This window comes from Triticum aestivum, chromosome 4D, assembly GCF_018294505.1.
Source record: "Triticum aestivum cultivar Chinese Spring chromosome 4D, IWGSC CS RefSeq v2.1, whole genome shotgun sequence".
In the NCBI taxonomy this organism is placed as follows: domain Eukaryota; kingdom Viridiplantae; phylum Streptophyta; class Magnoliopsida; order Poales; family Poaceae; genus Triticum; species Triticum aestivum.
In genome coordinates, this window is record NC_057805.1 from 77,451,170 (window position 1) to 77,467,814 (window position 16,645).

At 45.7% G+C, this 16,645-nt stretch overlaps 1 protein-coding gene across 1 annotated transcript; it reads right to left on the reverse strand.

Annotated features, from left to right (window-relative positions):
* Positions 1–10,883: 10,883 nt before the first annotated feature.
* Positions 10,884–12,214, reverse strand: LOC123099674 (uncharacterized). The gene has a single exon (XM_044521786.1). It carries the CDS (start codon positions 12,093–12,095, stop codon positions 11,151–11,153), a length of 945 nt encoding a protein of 314 aa, XP_044377721.1. The 5' UTR covers positions 12,096–12,214; the 3' UTR covers positions 10,884–11,150.
* Between the last annotated feature and the right edge of the window lie 4,431 nt (positions 12,215–16,645).

Below are 16,645 nucleotides of genomic sequence, written 5' to 3' on the forward strand. Positions count from 1 at the left end.
CGAGGAATCCAATGGTGAAAACGGTTTGAGATTTGGACGCACGGTTTAAGAGATAAAACGTTTTGAATAAACGAATCTACGAAAAAGGGAAAACTCCTAGGTTGCGACAAGTGGCGCGCTGCATGTGCGCCACTTGTCGTGACCTGGGAAGATGGAGTGTTCTTTGCAACGAGTGCTCCTTAATTAGTGATTTCGGACTTCGAGAGATGCGTAGAAGAAGACCAGGGCGCTCATGGGCCTGCTCGGATGGGCAAGTGGGCCATAATGGAATTGCTTCTTCCAAAAATCATGACGTGGCCGCGAAGGATAGAAGAACGGCTCAATATGTGCGCTCCTGCGACCTGCCTCATCCCCTCCGCCTACCACCGCCACCATCACCGCCTCCACCGCTCGCCGCGCCGCTCGCCGTCGTCGCCGCCACACCTTCTACCCCGCATCGAGAGAGAGTGCCTCCGACTGCGCCCACCCTATGGCGCGGGAGAGGGCACTCCGAGATCTCGAGAGGGAAGAGGAGTGGAGGCGAGGCATCGAGAGCGCATGGAGCGGTCGATGCGCCGCCCGCTGAGGGGCGATTCGACCCAGAAGCTCATCAACAGGATCTGTGTAGAGGCCACTCCGGAGGAATTAGAGCAGCTGTTACCAGGGAGATCGACCTCGCCGGAGAAAATCGTCAGATGGGCGCGTGCGGAGATGAATTCGTCAGATCCGGAGCAGCGGGCGAGATGGAGGGCATTCTGGTCCCTCCAGCCGCCGTCCCGCTGAACCTACACGGCGCTCCGAGGGGATCGACCGGGGAGGCTCGCCGTGGATGCGTGCCAGAGTATCCGCTGGAGTCGGGTTTGGATTCCCCTCTCCGTAGAGCTGCACACCAGTCCCCGTCGCAGCTGAGGAATCTGACTAGCAAGAGAGCTGCCGCCCGCCACTTCCGAGCTCGCCAGACAGTGCAGATCACCGTCGTCGGTGAGATCCCCTACTTCATCAATGATGGAAAAAGTTCAGAGGACCTGCTGGATTTTGGGAGTGCAGAGCAGCTGGAAAAGAGGAGGGAAAATTCAAATCAGGCTGAGCTGGAAAGCGTGCCAGGAGAAGATGAGGAAGAGGGCCTGAGTGAGATTTTTGGACAATTGTGGATCGATGAGGAAATTGTTAACCCTAACGCAGCTACAAAATCCCACCCCGTCCTCGTGTGGGTAAGAAGAGATCTCATCCCCACGCGTAGCTTCACCACCGCCGACTGCTACCCTGCCCAGAACCAAATCGAGGAAGGGATTGATCGCAGCAGAGTGAGATTCATCTCAATTTCTCGGGGCGGGTGGGCAGGATCACCCCCAGATCTTGCCAAACTCAGAGCTATGGCAGATCGCGGGAGAGGGAGAGGGAGAGGGCAAGGGCATGAGAAGAGATCGGGGGACAGATCCCAGAACAGCAACGCGGAGGGTGGCAATCAGGGGCAATGAATGCCGCAGTTCGATCCTCAATTCGGGCCACCGCCGCCCCAATTCGCCTTTGGGTATGGATTCCAGGGAGGGCCACCTCCCCCGTGGTACCAGGGACCGTTCTTCCCTCCCCCTCTGAATCAATGGAACAATCCCCATGCTTGGAGCGGGGGGAATTCGTCCAATATGCCTCCAGGAGGGAATCCACCCCAACAGACGCAACTCGGTCCAACAGGCGGCCAATCTGGGTAGAATCAACCTCATGGAGGTGCTTAGAACTTGCAAGGATCTGGTATGATAAGCAATCAACAGAGCAGAGCAGGCCCTGTCCTGCAACCACAACAACACAACTCAGGACAGAATGAAGGGGGGAACAGCAACAATGCAGGAAATCAGCAAAGGAAGAGCAAGCCTGTCAACAAGAACAAGGCAGTGTACAAGAACAAAGAGGCACCACAGGAGTATGCAGATGTGATATGCTACAGCTGTGGTGAGCCTGGACACCACAAACCCAATGCCAACAAGCCCCAGCATGTTTCATTTGCAAAATGGTGAACCACAAGGTGGAGGAATGCCCAGTCAGGAAAAAGCCAAGGAACACTGCCAAGTTTGTGGGCAGTGCTGCTACAGGTTTAGGGTTCTTCCAAATTGAGGTACCAGATGTCAATGATCAGCATTTGGGGACAGGCAAGAATGTAGGGATTGTTTACATAGAAGCTGGGCAAGTTACTAAAGAGGAACTGGCACACAACTTCTCTTTGATCTATAAGACCAATTGGCCTTGGCAGGTCAGGAAATTAGACAACTGGACATACCTAGTGAAGTTCCCCCCACATATTCCAGTAGCTCAAGTAGCTGGCTACCCAAACTTTGGACTGCCAGAGATGGAAGGGGTTACTGTTAATGTTGAAGAATGGAAGGGGGAACTAGAGCACCTTGTTGAATTGCAAACAGTCAGGCTGCAGCTGACAGGAGTAGCCCCAAAATGGGCTAAATGGTCTGTACTAGAACAGTTCATCTCTGTAGTGGGCACTTTGGTTGATGTAGACTGGCAAGGGAATTTCAAATCCTTTTTTGAGGTAGTCAGAGTTCAGATCAGGTGCAAGGATTACACCAAAATACCAACCAGCAGGGTCTTTGGCATTGGTAAGAAACTTTACAAGATAGGTATCACTGTGGAGCCTCCTGTGGAAGAAGAGCTTAGTGATGATCTGCTAGATGACATTACTGAGAAAGATGATGACACTGTAACCAACAAAGACACTTCTGCTGCTGGTGGGACAAGCAACAATGGTGGATCTGTTAGTAAAAGTAGCTCTGCTGGGGCAACACATGAATAAGGGTAACAACAGTAGCTCCCAGTACACCAAGCAAGCTGCCACCACCTTCATGCAGACCATGTTGGATTCAGGAGGGGATGAACATAGCTGCCAGCTGCTCCAAGCAATGGAACTGGAAGATGATGAAGAGGAGGAAATCTACAACAACCTGATAGAGGAAAGTGGAGAAATTACCAATGATGGAGATGAAGTGATATTCAGCCCCAGCCAAGATGTCACTGAACAAGTAGTGGATACTCAAAAAGACCCAACTAATAAATGGGGACCAGTGCAAGCACAAAGAAAAAGTGCCAGGGTTGATGTACGAGGGAAGACCATGTTGGAGATAGCTGTCAACAAGAAGAAGATCTAAAATCTAGAGAAGGGGAAAGACACATATAAAGGTACACTACTCAAAAACTCCTTTATGAATTTCTCTGACCCTGAATTTATTGCTATTGCTCAAAAAGTAGGCATAGAGGTAGATGTATTTGAGTTAAACAAAGCTGAGATAGCTAAGAATAGTAAGTACTCTAAGGGACCTGTGGGGTCCTATAGAGCTGACACTCATATAGATGCATCATTAGATTTAGGGGAAAAATAGCCAGTACCAATCATGGGGCCCCAAGCCTGATTGGAGAGACTAACAGAGTTTCAGAGTTGCCTAATAGTTTAGATACACTCACAAACTCTCCACACACACCTGAAGGGTGTCATGGGGACACATGTGATGAAGTAGATTATAGTGGAATTTGGACCAAAGTATGGACGGGGCCAGCACCCTAAGAAAAACCTTTTTAGATGAATTGCCTCTTCTGGAATATAAGGGGTATAACTGCCCCAGGGAGGAAAACTTGCATAGTAGAGGTGCTTAGCAAGACCAAAGCTAGTATTGTTGCCTTTCAAGAAACAAAAAAAGAAGAACTCTCTTCTGCTTTCTTGAAATCTATTAGCAATAACAGGAATTTTGTTTGGCACCACCTACCTGCCGAGGGCTCTGCTGGAGGCATCCTAGTAGGAGTGGATGCAGATATCTATGAAGTAAATAATTGGAGTTCCTTTAACTTCTCTATCTCATGCAATCTCACTGTTAGATCCGGTGGGGTCAAGTTTAGGTTGATTAGTGTTTATGTCTCACCTTATGATGATGAAAAAGATGCTTTCATCTCTGAGCTTCATAGCTTGTTTATAGATGATCACCAGCCTACCCTGATTGGGGGAGATTTTAATCTGGTTAGATACCATCATGATAAAAGTAATGGCAATATCAATCACCATTGGTGTGATAAGTTTAATGCCTGGATTGAAATATGGAGTCTCTTAGAGATTAAAATGTCTGGCAGGAAATTCACTTGGGGCAATAATCAAAGTAATTTGGTTATGACCACCATTGATAGAATTTTCTGCAATACAGAGCTGGATGCTTTGTTCCCTTTAAGTAGCTCCCAAGCCCTGCCCAGAGTGGGGAGTGACCACACCCCACTCCTATGGGATTCTGGCTTGAACTGCCCCCCCAAACCCACCGGTTTCAAATTTGAAAAGTGGTGGTTGTTGAGAGCAGACTTTAGTGAATTAGTTGCTAAGAATTGGACAGCCCCTGTTAAGGAGAAGAAAGCTATAGATATATGGCAGGTGAAAGCTAGGAGGTTTAGAAAGTTTGCTAAAGGATGGAGTAGGAATATTGAAGCTGAGCTTAGGAAGCATAAAGCCAGCCTCACACAAGAGTTTGACTCTCTAGATATTAGGGCTGAAACTGAGCAGTTGTCTGACCCTGAGGTTGATAAGATGAAAAAGATACAACAGGAACTTTAGCAAATTTGGCTGAAAGATGAGATTAAAGCCAAGCAAAGATCTAGGGATAAGGATATTTTAGAAGGAGATAGGAATACTAAATATTTTCAAACTGTAGCCAACCAGAGGAGAAGAAAAACCCTGATCCATTCATTAGAAGGCCCTAATGGCACTGTCAGTGATACTAAAGATATGCTAGATATTGCCACCTCTTTTTATAAAGAGCTTTTTAAGAAAGAAGATAGAAAAGGTTTTAGACTCAGTGATGATTTTTTCTCTGAGGGAGAAAAAGTCAAGTATGAAGATAATCTATCCCTTCAAGCCCCCTTTACTGAGGAGGAGGTAAAAGAGGCTATCTTTGGATCCTACTCAGATGGAACCCCTGGTCCTGATGGCCTCTCTTTCCTCTTTCTCCAATAGTTCTGGGAGATTTTGAAGGGAGATGTTATGGCCCTCTTCAAAGATTTCTATGAGGGGGAGCTTGACATATATAGACTTAATTTTGCTATGATCACTCTAGTCCCTAAGGAGAAAGATGCTACTAGTATGAAAAAGTTTAGACCAATTAGTCTCTTGAATTGTATTTTCAAAACTTTTACAAAAGTTTTGACTAATAGATTAGCCAAGTTAATGGACATCCTTACCTCTAGCAACCAGTCTGCCTTCATAAAAGGCAGGTTTATTTTGGAAAGTGTAGTTACAGCACATGAGGTGTTGCATTCTACTGTCCATTCTAATAATTATGGTGTAGTGATTAAACTAGATTATGAGAAAGCCTTTGACAAAGTTAATCTAGACTTCTTGTATGAGGTACTGGAAAAAAGAAACTTTGGCCCTAGATGGATTAATTGGATTAAGAAAATTACTCAACTAGGTTCTATTGGTGTGAAAATTAATGGAGTAGAAGGGAACTTCTTTACTACTAGTAAAGGGCTTAGACAGGGTGACCCTGCCTCCCCTTTGTTGTTTAATCTTGTAATAGATGTGCTGACCAGAATGCTAATTAAGGCTGCATCACATGACCTTGTGAGAGGTTTGTGCTCTGATCTCATCCCTGGGGGGGTCATCTGCTTGCAATATGCAGATGACACTATCCTTTTCCTAGATAATGATATTGAAAAAGCAGCTAAGCTCAAGACTATTCTAACCTGCTTTGAGAATGTTTCTGGTATGAAGATTAACTATTCTAAGAGTGAAATCATACCATTAGGCCTTTCTGAAGGGGAGATTGAACCCTTCCAATACATCATGGGTTGTACTATGGGTACATTCCCCATAAAATACCTAGGTATCCCACTTCACTATGACAAGCTTAGAAGAGAGGACATACAACCTCTTATTGATAAAATCCTCAAAAGAATGGCAGGGTGGAGGGGCAAGCTACTCTCATATTCTGCTAGGATTGTCTTGATCAAAACCTGCCTTGCAAGTATCCATGTTTACCTGCTCTCATTCTTTAAATTCCCTAGATGGGCACTTGATTTGATCAATAGTCAACTAGCTCATTGCCTTTGGAGTGACTTTGAGGGGAACAGGAAGTTACATCTTGCTAACTGGCATCTAGTTTGTATGAGGAAAGAGTATGGTGGTCTGGGTATCCCAAACATCAAGGATGTTAACATGTCCCTCTTGGGCACCTGGGTGAGAAGGTACACCCAGGATGGAGGGAAGATCTGGAGAGATATAGTTGATAGTAAGTACATTAAAAAGAGCCCAAACATCTTTGCTGCTAGCACCCAAAATACCTCCAAATTTTGGCAGGGTGTTATGTGGGCTGCTAAAGCTTTGAAGTTTGGATATAGATGGCAAATAGGAGATGGTACTAAAATTAGACTTTGGGAGATATTTGGTTTGGCACATCCCCTTGCCAGTACAGTTTTGGCCACTGTACACTATCTGTCATCAGCAGGGGGTGACTGTGGCTGAAACCTGGGATGGCACAAATATAAAATTGACCTTTAGAAGGACTTTCTCAGCTGCCATGATGGAGGATTGGTACTGTCTAGGACAGATAGTTTTTCTCTGGTTATTATCTCATAATAAGCTGATGACTAAAGATAATCTTTTAAAGAGAGGCATTGTAAAACCTCCAGAGTGCTTATTTTGCAATGAGCATGAAACAGTTGATCATCTGCTTTTCCACTGTGTGGTTGCTAAACAGCTCTAGGCAGGTATCTCTGATGTTTTCTCTCTTGAGTTAGGTACCATTTACTTGTCAGTTGCCAGATATTGGCCATCACAAAAGAAACACTTAGTCTTAAATTCAGTATGTGCTTGTGTAATGTGGTGCATTTGGAAGTATATAAACTCCATGATTTTCAATAATGTGATGTGGTCTGACCTTAAACAAATTTGGTGGCAGATCCATCTAACTCTCAAGAAGTGGATGATCCTTTTCAAGGACTCCCAGCTGGAAAATCTGAAACTCGTCTTGCAGAAGATAGCATCAATACTCACTTCCCCTTCCCTGCTGACAATGGGATGACTGATGGCATGGACACTGAGGGTGTCCTGAGCCTAAGTTCACTCACAGAAATGTCGCTGGGAATGGGAGGAGAGGGATCTGGTAAACTGTCACTAGGGCGCTGCTCGTCTCCTAGAAGCCCTGGGAGGAACTTCAAGACCATGCTTGCGCTCAGTCCCATCACTCCACTGGAGCTGCCGCTGTCACCGATCCAAGCAATCAAGAGAATCAAAAGTGGCGAGTATCACAAAGCGATGGAGATGGAGGCACTGATGAACAGCAGTGGGACGACGCTGGGGTTTTAGAACCCGGTCCCTGGTCATGGTCGAAGTGGTGGAAGGAAAAAGGCTATGGAGTGAGCTTTCGTTTCTTCTTAGTTTGTAAGGAGTTGTGGTCTGTAATAATTTGCACTTTGGGGCTGTTGGCTTCGCCAGTTTTCTATTTCCTTAGTCTGGTAGAACTTAAGAGTCGTGTAAACAGATTCTGCTCTGGTTTCGTTTTGAATGAAAAATGGAACCGGGGGGGTGTTTTGCCCTCCTGACAGTCTAAAAAAATCATGACGTGCTACTCCCTCCGTTCCTAAATATAAGTCTTTGTAGAGATTCCACTATGGATCACATACGGATGTATATAGATGCATTTCAAGTGTAGATTCACTCATTTTGCTTCGTATGTAGTCAATAATGAAATCTCTACAAAGACTTATATTTAGGAACAGAGGGAGTACAATATTGACGTGAATGAATGCTCACGGACCCATCTCACGCCTCTAATAAAAAACAAAAAAAATTACGATAGGCTAACTTACAGCCTCAGAAAACGTTACATAATTAACTTGAATATATAAAATGTAACATAATTGGAACCAATCTCTGGTTGGATGGTTAGAGTAACTGTGGTATCACTAGCCCATCAGGGTTCAAATCCTGGTGCTCGCATATCTTCCTTGATTTATTTCAGGATTTCCGGCGATGCGTATTCAGTGGGAGGAGATGTTTCCGTCGACAACGAGGTGCCTACGGTGACTTCATAAATTTTAAGATGATATGCCGGCTCAGTCTTTCGGAGGTGCTCATAGGGGTAGGGTGTGCGTGTATGCGTTCATAGGGGTGAGTATATGCCCATGTATATGAGCATTTGCGTCTGTACTATATTAAAAAAACATAATTGAAACACATGACATACCTTTATTCTTCTTTTTTATGAAAATGACATAATTGTTTTCACAATATACACTAAAAAAGGAAAGTGAAACGTAAGAATGTCTATATAAGCGGACATGGAGTTTTGGCTCTAGAGAGCATATGCTCCATAAATTTAAAATAAATATTAAATAAAATTTAAAAATTATGGATTTTTTAAATGTCCATGTTAGTGTGAAAGGTGTGCTTGCCAATTTTCTTGCGAAACGGGTTGGTAGTGCTTCGTCGGTGAAGAAAACAAAATTAAGTGTGACATTTGAAGGTGATATTTGTCGTTTGACTTATTTTTTTACACATGCAAAATACACACCCCCTAAAATTTACCGATAGCATTTGTGTGTGACAATGAATACATCTATTTTTTTAAAATGTTTTTGACCTTTGCAAAATACAATTTTGGCGCACATGAGGTTATACTCCCTAGAGCCAAAAGCAATATCCGTATATAAGCATACATAATATTTTTAATCAATTGTTACATAATTTTTTATATGGTGATACATGTCTTATTTATATAGTAAACATCATAGTATAAGCTACGTAAACATGGACCTGGCAAAATTGAAAGAACAACTAAGCACCAGCCTTTGCACAAAGTAGTACATCAAGGCCAAAGAAATCTCTAAACTTGACACGAATGCCCGTCACCTGTCTCTGGCACCAACACAACAACCACAAAGGAAAAAAATGATGGATCACCTCCTCACCTGAACTCAATGTGGCTCCATCGCTAATATGCAGTTTTGCGGACCCACAAGGTGTCTCACCAAAGATGAAACCATTCCCGTTGAACGAATCAGCTCGAGGCAACACCACGGACACACCATCGAACTCGAAATCTGGCACCCCCGCACGACTAACACGTCGAAGGAAGAAACCACACCTCCCATCCACGAACCATATACCCAGCACACGATCCACCATCTTTCAGATGCCGTTGATGCAGACCACAATCTGCATTCGCTCCCAGACTACCTCCAAAGCTCCACGTCGGTGTTGGAGCAAACGCCGACGCAACGGCGGAGCCCGAGGACACAAGTCCATCACGAAGATGTTGCATCCTTGCTTGAACAGACTGGTTTCCAAATCCATCCCCAACCATAGTGCCAATCGCCTGTTCAGAGAAGGATCTGAAGAATCTTTATTAAATGCCGCCTTCGCCGTCGTCGAAGCCAAGACGATGATTAACTTAAAAAAGAAGCTACTTTGACCTAAAACTATCCACACACGTGTCCAGCGACCCCCTCACCACGATGACCGAGGTCGTCAGTGGATGGGAGCCACCGGAGGACGGCGGTGGAGCAACTCTCCTGAGGAGAGGCGCTCGTGAGATCGCCTTTCTCCTTCAAGAGGAACAAAAAAAATAACACGTCACATAACATGAATCGTTGACATGCATGCTATGAACGTGCAAAGCACGTGCCACTTACTAGTAGCATATGTTTTCTTACATTTTTTTTGAAGCTCTTCTTACATATTTGTGTGATGATGCACTTTTATCTACACATAGTTTTGATTTTTTTATGTGATGATATTAACTGTTGCACACTGTATTTTCAAGCTGAAGCTCTGTCCTTGATAGAAAACACAACCGCCGGGGGGCCAAAACTTAATGTTTCATGTCAGATTCTCCTAGGGTATAAAGGTTGATGCTTCAAACAAGTGTCTTCGTTGGAGCATCAGACCAGATTATATTGGAAATAGTCTCTTGCCATAGCACATAGGTGGTCTCTAGGAGTATTACACAATCTACACTTGTCTTCCGGGAAGCATAATGTTAAAACTTTCTTTTCGCCAAACACAAAATATCTAGAATGCACATGATAGATAATAAAAGAAATAGGTATTCTTAGTCCGTCATGCTATTTTGTAAAAAAAACCCTGATGTTTCTGACATTAAACCCGCAGTCCATATCAAATGTTTTTTAAAATACTCATATCTTCTAAACCGTAACTCCAAATTTAACATGTTATATATGAAATTTGATTAGAAAAATATGTAGAATCTGAATATGGTGTTATTTTATCTGTTAACAATTTAAAAAATACTATCTAGGCTGCAATGTTAATCACTAATGCATTATCCGGGTTTTTTTTCATACCGGTACTGATTCAGATCGGGGACGAACACCTCAGCAATATCAGGATTGGACATGAAATTGAAGATAAACTTGTTAGAGACACCCAATAAGTAAGGACATGCATGACAAGAAATAAAAGAAGGACCTAATAAAGATGGAATGTCCGCTATAAAAGAAGGTACCAATAAAGATGGGATGTCCTTTATAAAATAAATAAAAGAGAAAATGCAGAGGAGATCCGATAAAAATGAGATGTTGCGTTATTCTCCTCTATATATAAGAAGAAGAAAAAAGGTCATGCATGAAAAAGGTAAAAAGGAGGCATGCATGACAAAAAATAAAATAAAAGACAAGTTTGATAAGATATAAATAGTGATAAAACAAGGACAAATACCTATGACATATATGGCAAGAAATAGTGATGAAATAGGGGCGCAAGTATCTGAGTCAACAGAAGACCATACAAAAATGTTCTTTTCCAGACAAAAAAAATCCTTTTTAGATTAAAAAATCATGTATCTTTCTAACAACCTTTTTAACAACTCTTCATTTATTTAAGAAATAGCTACAAATTTTTAGATTATAGAACATTTTTGTAAATCAAGAGCGTTTGGTATTTTTTCTTCCGTTGCAACGCAGGGGTCTTTTTGCTAGTATATACAAATTAATCCCCAAAATCAACCAAAAAATCGTTTGTTTCTAGCAGATCAATCAATCGGTCCCTCTGGCGCTGTCCTGTAATCAACTATCCTTTCCTTGTTTCAGGTAGGCGAACTCGATCGTCATGATCAAACTATATCCTCCAAAGATTCCCACTCCGGTTCCCCCATGACCGTCTTCGCCGGCTGCTGCTGGCACTAACCAAGAACGGCCGCCGGCACTGCGGCCCCCATGAAGCAGCGCCCATGCCGCCGCCGCTGCTGGTACTGACCAAGAACGCCCGCCGGCGATGCGGCCCCCGTGGAGTTCTGCCCCTGCTGGCCGTCGTGATGAAGAAGACACGCCGGCTGCGGCGGAGGCGGCGCCTGCGACACCTCAACGCGCTCTTGACCGAGACCACGGACGCTCCCCGGCGGCAGCAGCGCCACGACGGCGTCGAAACAGCCTGCTGGGACGGCGGCCCGGACATGCTTCTTGTTCCCGTCGGGCCCCACCGTGACGCCGTCCTCCCCGTAGATCCCCCTCAGCTCGTCGTCGGTGGCGCGCGGGGAGACGTAGAGCATGTAGAGCGCGGGCACGCCCTTCTTGCCGGCGCCGTCGTCGTTGGCGCTGGTGAATTCCTGCACCAGCCACGGCGTCTTCTCCTTCCTGGACGGGCCGAGGAAGAAGACGAAGTGGCTCTCGACCCCGCCCCCCTCGGCCTCGCTCCGCTCCGCCCGCCAGTGCCCGCCGGTGTCGACTTTGCGGCCGGCGCGCTTGGCCGCCGAGCCGGGGCACTGGAACCTGGTCTCGCAGAGGAACCACCAGGTGTGCTGGCCCGCGCGGGCGCTCGCCGGCGGGTGCCGCCGCCGCAGCGCGTCGGGGCTCTCGCCGTAGATGTCGGCGTGGCAGACGAACCCCCGCGCGTCGGCGGGCACCTCCTTGCCGCCGGCGATCCAGCGGTCGAGGAGCGCCACGCTCTCCTCCCGCGTCGGGCTGAAGTAGACGCCGGGGGGCAGCCGCGGCGGGCTGAGGCTGTGCGCGCCGCCGCGCCCGAGCGGACCGGGCATCTCCGCCGCGCCCGTGGAGCCGCTGCCTCCAGCGTCGGCGGCGGACGTTGGGTTCTTGGGTGCTACCGCTTTTCTTGCTTTCTTGAGGGCCATGGGATTGGGATGGGAGTCGGCGGCGCGTGTTGTGTGTGAGGAGGGAATGGGGCGGGCGTGCCGCTTGTTTATTGGGGGACGCGCCTCTGTTCTGTCTCCTTGTCCCGAGACCGGTCCCAATGTTGGGGCGATCTACGGCGCGTGACGGCGTGAGCGCCTCCAGCCTCCAGAGCCTTGCATGTACTATAAATCTAGTTTCTCCTTTTTCGGATATTCCCTTCTGCTCCTACGTGCATATACACGCATTGTCGAAATACACATTTCGAAAAGTTAAAAAATTCGGAACAAAAATCCCGCGTGTATATCTGGACATTTTATGTCCGTTCACAAGGTTTCGGTGAAAAACGACGTTTTTTGTGGCTTGTGTAAAAAAAGACAATTTCTGATGCTTCATTCTAACTATTCACGAGGCATTTCTTTATTTTTTTTACACAAGCCACAAAAAACGTCGTTTTTCACCGAAACCTTGTGAACGGACATAAAATGTCCGGATATACACGCGGGATTTTTGTTCCGAATTTTTCAACTTTTCAAAATGTGTGTTTTCGACAATGATGCATATGCACCTAGGAGCAAAAAAGCCGCGTCGGAACTTTCCAAAGCAACGGAACAACTTGACTTGGTCGGCCGTGCGCTCTTCCGACTTGGGACCGAGTAGGGCGCAGGCTAGCGGCGGGCGACCCAGTGGGGCCTCTGTTCGCGGCGGCGGCGGAGCGAAGATTCCGGCCGGCGACGTGAACCCAAGCCGCTTGGCTATTCATGCTTGTTTGCAGTACACTTGCAAGTAAAAGTTCTTGGGTTTTCCTTTTCTTTGAAAGCATGATCACTCTTTATTAAGCTGTGATGATGGTTTACGTAAGATAACTCAGTACAGGAATCAACTCGCTAGAAGGTTCTTCTATCCAATCACAGGTAACAGAAAATTTAGCCTTGGGTCGGGTCTATGAAAATCTTTTGTGACAATACTGGTGCAATTGCCTTGGCAAAGGAATTCAGATTTCACAAGAGGACCAAGCACATCAAGAGGCGCTTCAATTCCATCCGGGATCAAGTCCAGGTGGGAGACATAGAGATTTGCAAGATACATACGGATCTGAATGTTGCAGACCCGTTGACTAAGCCTCTTCCACGAGCAAAACATGATCAACACCAAGACTCCATGGGTGTTAGAATCATTACTATGTAATCTAGATTATTGACTCTAGTGCAAGTGGGAGACTGAAGGAAATATGCCCTAGAGGCAATAATAAAGTTATTATTTCTTTCCTCATATCATGATAAATGTTTATTACTAATGCTAGAATGGTATTAACCGGAAACATAATACATGTGTGAATACATAGACAAACATAGTGTCACTAGTATGCCTTTACTTGACTAGCTCGTTGATCAAAGATGATTGAGTTTCCTAGCCATAGACATGGGTTGTCATTTGATTAACAAGGTCACATCATTAGGAGAATGATGTAATTGACTTGACCCATTTTGTTAGCTTAGCACTTGATCGTTTAGTTTACTGCTATTGCTTTCTTCATGACTTATACATGTTCCTATGACTATGAGATTATGCAACTCCCGAATACCGGAGGAACACTTTGTGTGCTACCAAACGTCACAACGTAACTGGGTGATTATAAAGGTGCTCTACAGGTGTCTCCGATGGTGTTTGTAGAGTTGGCATAGATCGAGATTAGGATTTGTCAGTCCGATTGTCGGAGAGGTATCTCTGGGCCCTCTCGGTAATGCACATCACTATAAGCCTTACAGGCAATGTGACTAATGAGTTAGTTACGGGATGATGCATTACGGAACGAGTAAAGAGACTTGCTGGTAACGAGATTGAGCTAGTTATTGAGATACCGACGATCGAATCTCGGGCAAGTAACATACCGATGACAAAGGGAACAACATATGTTGTTATGCGGTTTGACCGATAAAGATCTTCGTAGAATATGTGGGAACCAATATGAGCATCTAGGTTCCGCTATTGGTTATTGATCGGAGACATGTCTCGGTCATGTCTACATAGTTCTCGAACCCGTAGGGTCCGCACGCTTAAAGTTCTGTGGCGATCGGTATTATGAGTTTTTGTGTTTTGATGTACCGAAGGTAGTTCGGAGTCCCGGATATGATCACGGACATGACGAGGAGTCTCGAAATGGTCGAGACGTAAAGATCGATATATTGGACGACTATGTTCGGACACCGGAAATGTTTCGGGAGGTTTCGGACATATACCGGAGTACCGGGGGGTTACCAGAACCCCCCGGGGAGTATAATGGGCCTATTGGGCCTTAGTGGAGAAGAGGAGGGGCGGCCAGGGCAGGCCGCGCGCCCCCCTTTCCTTCCTCTTCTCTCCTTTCCTTCCCCCTTCTCCTACTCCTACTAGGAAAGAAGGAGTTCTACTCCCGGTGGGAGTAGGACTCCCCCTTGGCGCGCCCTCCTCATTGGCCAGCCGCCTCCCACCTAGCTCCTTTATATACGGGGGCAGGGGGCACCCCAAGACACAACAATTGATCATCGATCTCTTAGCCGTGTGCGGTGCACCCCTCCACCATAATCCACCTCGGTCATATCGTAGCAGTGCTTAGGCGAAGCCCTGCGTCGGTAACTTCATCAACACCGTCACCACGCCGTTGTGCTGACGAAGCTCTTCCCCAAAGCTCTACTGGATCGTGAGTTCGAGGGACGTCACCGAGCTGAACGTGTGCTGAACGCTGCCGTATGTTCGGTACTGAAGATCGGTCAATCGTGAAGACGTACGACTACATCAACCTCGTTGTCATAACGCTTCCGCTTACGGTCTACGAGGATACGTAGACGACACTCTCCCCTCTCGTTGCTATGCATCACCATGATCTTGCGTGTGCGTAGGAATTTTTTTGAAATTACTACGTTCCCTAGCAGTGGCATCCGAGCCAGGTTTATGCGTAGATGTTATATGCACGAGTAGAACACAAGTGAGTTGTGGGCGATACAAGTCATACTGCTTACCAGCATGTCACACTTTGATTCGGCGGTATTGTTGGATGAAGCGGCCCGGACCGACATTACGCGTACGCTGACGCGAGACTACTTCTACCAACGTGCTTTGCACACAGGTGGCTGGCGGGTGTCAGTTTCTCCAACTTTAGTTGAACCAAGTGTGACTACGCCCGGTCCTTGAGAAGGTTAAAACATCATTAACTTGACGAACTATCATTGCGGTTTTGATGCGTAGGTAAGAACGGTTCTTGCTCAGCCTGTAGCAGGCACGTAAAACTTGCAACAACAAAGTAGAGGACGTCTAACTTGTTTTTGCAAGGCATGTTGTGATGTGATATGATCAAGACATGATGCTATATTTTATTTTATGAGATTATCATATTTTGTAACAGAGTTATCGGCAACTGGCAGGAGCCATATGGTTGTCGCTTTATTGTATGCAATGCAATCGCCCTGTAATTGCTTTACTTTATCACTAAGCGGTAGCGATAGTCGTAGAAGCAATAGTTGGCGCGAGGACAACGATGCTACGATGGAGATCAAGGTGTCACGCCGGTGACGATGGTGATCATGACGGTGTTTTGGAGATGGAGATCAAAGGCACAAGATGATGATGGCCATATCATATCACTTATATTGATTGCATGTGATGTTTATCCTTTATGCATCTTATTCTGCTTTGATTGATGGTAGCATTATAAGATGATCTCTCACCAAATTTCAAGGTACAAGTGTTCTCCCTGAGTATGCACCGTTGCCAAAGTTCGTCGTGCCGAGACACCACGTGATGATCGGGTGTGATAAGCTCTACGTTCACATACAACGGGTGCAAGCCAGTTTTGTACACGCAGGAATACTCGGGTTAAACTTGACGAGCCTAGCATATGCAGATATGGCCTCGGAACACTGAGACCGAAAGGTCGAACGTGAATCATATAGTAGATATGATCAACATAGTGATGTTCACCATTGAAAACTACTCCATTTCACGTGATGATCGATTATGGTTTAGTTGATTTGGATCACGTGATCACTTGGATGATAAGAGAGATGTCTATCTAAGTGGGAGTTCTTAAGTAATATGATTAATTGGACTTAAGTTTATCATGAAATTAGTACCTGATAGTATTTTGCTTGTCTATGTTGTTGTAGATAGATGGCCCGTGTTGTAGTTCCGTTGAATTTTAATGCGTTCCTTGAGAAATAAAAGTTGAAAGATGATGGTAGCAAGTACACGGATTGGGTCCGTAACTTGAGGATTATCCTCATTGCTGCACAGAAGAATTACGTCCTGGAAGCACCGCTGGGTGCCAGGCCTGCTGCAGATGCAACTGACGACGTTAAGAACGTATGGCAGAACAAAGCTGATGACTACTCGATTGTTCAGTGTGCCATGCTTTACGGCTTAGAACCGGGACTTCAACGATGTTTTCAACATCATGGAGCATATGAGATGTTCCAGGAGTTGAAGTTAATATTTCAAGCAAATGCACGGATTGAGAGATATGAAGTCTCCAATAAGTTCTACAGCTGCAAGATGGAGGAGAATAGTTCTGTCAGTGAAC